This window comes from Bactrocera tryoni, unplaced genomic scaffold (genome assembly GCF_016617805.1).
Source record: "Bactrocera tryoni isolate S06 unplaced genomic scaffold, CSIRO_BtryS06_freeze2 scaffold_11, whole genome shotgun sequence".
In the NCBI taxonomy this organism is placed as follows: Eukaryota; Metazoa; Arthropoda; class Insecta; order Diptera; family Tephritidae; genus Bactrocera; species Bactrocera tryoni.
Window position 1 is genome coordinate 6,392,120 of NW_024395824.1, and position 3,632 is coordinate 6,395,751.

The 3,632-nt window shown below is 34.2% G+C and overlaps 1 protein-coding gene across 1 annotated transcript; it reads left to right on the top strand.

The window, feature by feature from the left end:
- The first annotated feature begins 484 nt into the window (after positions 1–484).
- On the top strand, positions 485–826 carry LOC120779559 (piggyBac transposable element-derived protein 3-like). The gene has a single exon (XM_040111901.1). It carries the CDS (start codon positions 485–487, stop codon positions 824–826), a length of 342 nt encoding a protein of 113 aa, XP_039967835.1.
- Positions 827–3,632: the final 2,806 nt, after the last annotated feature.

Consider the following 3,632-nt stretch of genomic DNA (forward strand, 5'->3'; position numbering starts at 1 on the left):
AAAAGAAAATGCTCCATCTCGAGACGATCCAAACCGCGATAGACTATATCTCATTAGACCATTGATTGATACCCTAAACAGAACATTCGGTAGCATACCTAAGTTAGACCGATTGTGCGTTGATGAACAAATGTGTTCTTCGAAAATGAAAAATTACATGAAGCAATATTTGCCTAACAAGACTAAGAAATGGGAGTTTAAATTATATGTCTTATGTGAATCCACCGGGTTTGCTTATAAGTTTGAAATTTTTTCCGGAGGACCTAACATATTACTCCAGGGCGAACCAGATTTGAAGTCATCTGCAAATATTGTTGTTAGACTTTTGCGTGAGGTTCCTCGTTATCAAAATCATATCGTTTATTTTGATAACTACTATACAACTGTGCCGTTGTTAGTATATTTAGGATCTCAAGGTATACTTTCAATTGGGACTATTCGTCGCAATCGGATTAAAAACTGCAAACTTCCAAATGAGAAAGTAATGTCAAAATATGAGCGTGGAACCAGCCGCGAATACGTTGCTTCAATTTACGGCGTCGATGTGACATCATTGTCATGGAAGGACAACAAGATTGTTAATCTTGTTTCAACTTACATCGGTATGAAACCAATCTTGATGATTGGTCAAAACGAAGATTTACCTGCAACATCTTCCTCCATAAAACGTTACGACAAAAAGGACAAGACATTCAAAATGATTTCCTGCCCAGAAATAATTAAAGAGTACAATCGTCATATCGGTGGCGTAGATTTACTTGACAGCTGTATGGGTCGTCATAAAATCACGATGAAAAGTCGTAAATGGACCAACAGAATGTTTTAACACTTACTAGACTTAACATGTGCTAATGCATGGATTCTGTACAAACGAATTAATAAGAATCGCCTCGGATATAAAGAAATGCGTCTTATTGATTTTAAGTTAGAAGTCGCGGATTCCCTATTTAGTTTCAAATCTTTTGAAGCCCCTAAACGTGGGCGTCCTAACCTCCAGCCGTTTTTAGAGGAAAAAAAGAGGAAACCGAATTCTTCTGTAGCTTTATCAAAAGACAGCCGATTGGACATGACGGATCACTGGACTACAATGGGGAAAAAAGGCAGATGTAAATATCCAAATTGTCCGGGACAAGCAAAAATGTTTTGTTCTAAATGTAAAGTAAATTTATGTATGACATCAGAAAAAAATTGCTTTTATAATTATCACCATTTTTAAGATATAATAAGTTTTCTTTACCAATACATAAGTGTATTAATGTAAAACGACTATATAAAAAAAAATTTCCAAAACACTTTTGTTTAGTAAGTTATGCACCAAATTTTATATTATTTTATACGAACATTTATGAAATATGAATACTTTTTTAATAAATTACTTTCCTTGCAATATAAGCCGCATTTTAATCGTTTGAATACAAAGTTTAGCTCATTTGGGTATTGAAGTAAAAAATGAAGGGAATGCCCAGTGTATCTTTAAGGATACAACCACTATTTTTAAAAAAATTTCTCTGAAAGTAATTTTTTTCAACAAATCGTCGAAGAAACCACGTTCCACATACATTTTTACATAACATATAAATTTTTTACAAAAATCTGAGGCCTTGGGCATTTAAGGGTTATATACATATTTTTAAAACTATCTTATCTAATTAAATATATGTATGTGTATGTATGTTACAGCACACCACATGGGGTTGTTTTCAACTATACAATGCCATACATGTGTGCGTGTGTGGTCATAAAATTTATGTTGTATGGTTTGGGCTGTTTTCAAGTGCACAAGTGCATTTGTAATCAATTGCCCAAACCTAAGTAAATATGTTTATATAACATATCTTGAGTACATGCGTATTACATTTAAATGCATACGTGCCTCATGTATGTATGTACATATGTATATGTGCTGCATATGTATGTATGTATATTTATGGGTTTATTTATGTATGTATTAATATATAAATAGATATTTATATTTAGTATAATTTCGGCTTTGCATATAAATAAGCATGTTCAATGATATTTGAACATATTGCCGAGGGAAAGAAATGATTATTAGTGGACTGTATATGTTTTTATGATCTTAAGTATTACAAATTTCTTAACTTATCTTATTTAAGAAAATAAACATGTTCAATTTTGAACATTCTGCCGGACAACAAAAGTGACTTCCAGCCGCAGATTGTAATCGACGTTTGGTTTTTAGTTAGTCCGTTTGCTTTAACGCTGCCATGGTATTAGTAACTCCCAAATGGTTGTTACTACATCTGCTTTTCCAACTGGATCTATTATGGCCTTCTCCACTTCAGGTTTCTTTGATACATCGTCCTTTTTTGTATCAATAATTTGTTTGTCGTCTCTCGTCTTAGAAGTTGTGTCTCGTATCTTCTTGTCTTCATCTTTTTTTGTTGTATCCACACGTCTTTTGGCGACACTTCGACTGGCATCCGACGATGATGACATTGTTGCGTAGCCATAACAACTTGTACCCGGAGTTCGGGAGTTGGTGACCACCTTGGCTCCGATAACTTTGCCATATTTAGAAAATATAGTTTTCAGATCACTGGCTCTCGTTAATGAAGATAACCCCGATACCAAAAGATTACGTGAAGGTTTTGTCTGCTTTCCTGTGGACGACAATTTTGTAGATGTATTCACTTTGTCATCCTTCTGCGAAGTCTTGTTTGAAGATGATTTTTGTTCACTAATGTCTTTATCCTTTTTGTCGCCGGATTTCTCATCTTTTCTCTTTGATTTATCGTCATCGGGCTTGCTGCATTGGCGTTCGTCCTTACTGCTGCTGGATCCACCCTTGGATGTTCTTGTGTCCTTCAAAGCTGCAACCGTTTTTGTACTCTTTTGCGCTGAATTCCTGCCGGTATTATCACCTTCTGCATCGGTGCATTTTTCCTTTATGTATTTTAGTGAAGTAGTAAAATCTTCCTTCTGTGTTTTAGCATCATCTTCCAAAATATGATCAGCTACTTCAGTTTCGTCTTCAAACGATTTAACCTGACTTCATTTTCCCACATTTTTCCAAAATGTGAGCCTGCTGGAAGAGATAGATGACAAGTTACCAATTTAGTTGGTTTTTCCTCAGTTTTGAAGCTTTATGAAGTTCTTCAAGTGATTCAACTTCAACTTCATATATGTTTTTGTCTTCTTCTATTACTTCTGCTGTTTCTTCCTCAGCAGAAGACAGATATATACAAGGTATATAAAAGATCGGAACTTTTGTACATTTTAAATCCGAGTCAAAACGGTACAAAATTTCAGGTTCTTCTTCTATTGCAAAATCTTCAAACAGGACATCACGCTGAAGAGAAATATAACTAATTTCGGGCTCTCCTTTTTGTAATCTCGCTATACAAAGTTTGAGATTTTGGAAATACTCCGCCGTTATTTCAAAATATAAATTTTCCACTTCAGCAAAATTTTTGAAAAATAATTTCTGTGAAAATTGTGCATTTGAAGAAACACAATTTTCAAATGTTTAATGTGATCACTTTTTATTGTAGTGATTTGGTGGAGATCTTCCATTACTTCTCTGAGGAGTTGAATTTTCCTCTTGAATATGAAGATTCCAAGATCCAAATCAAATGTACATATGTGACTTGTACTTATTTGTCATGTTG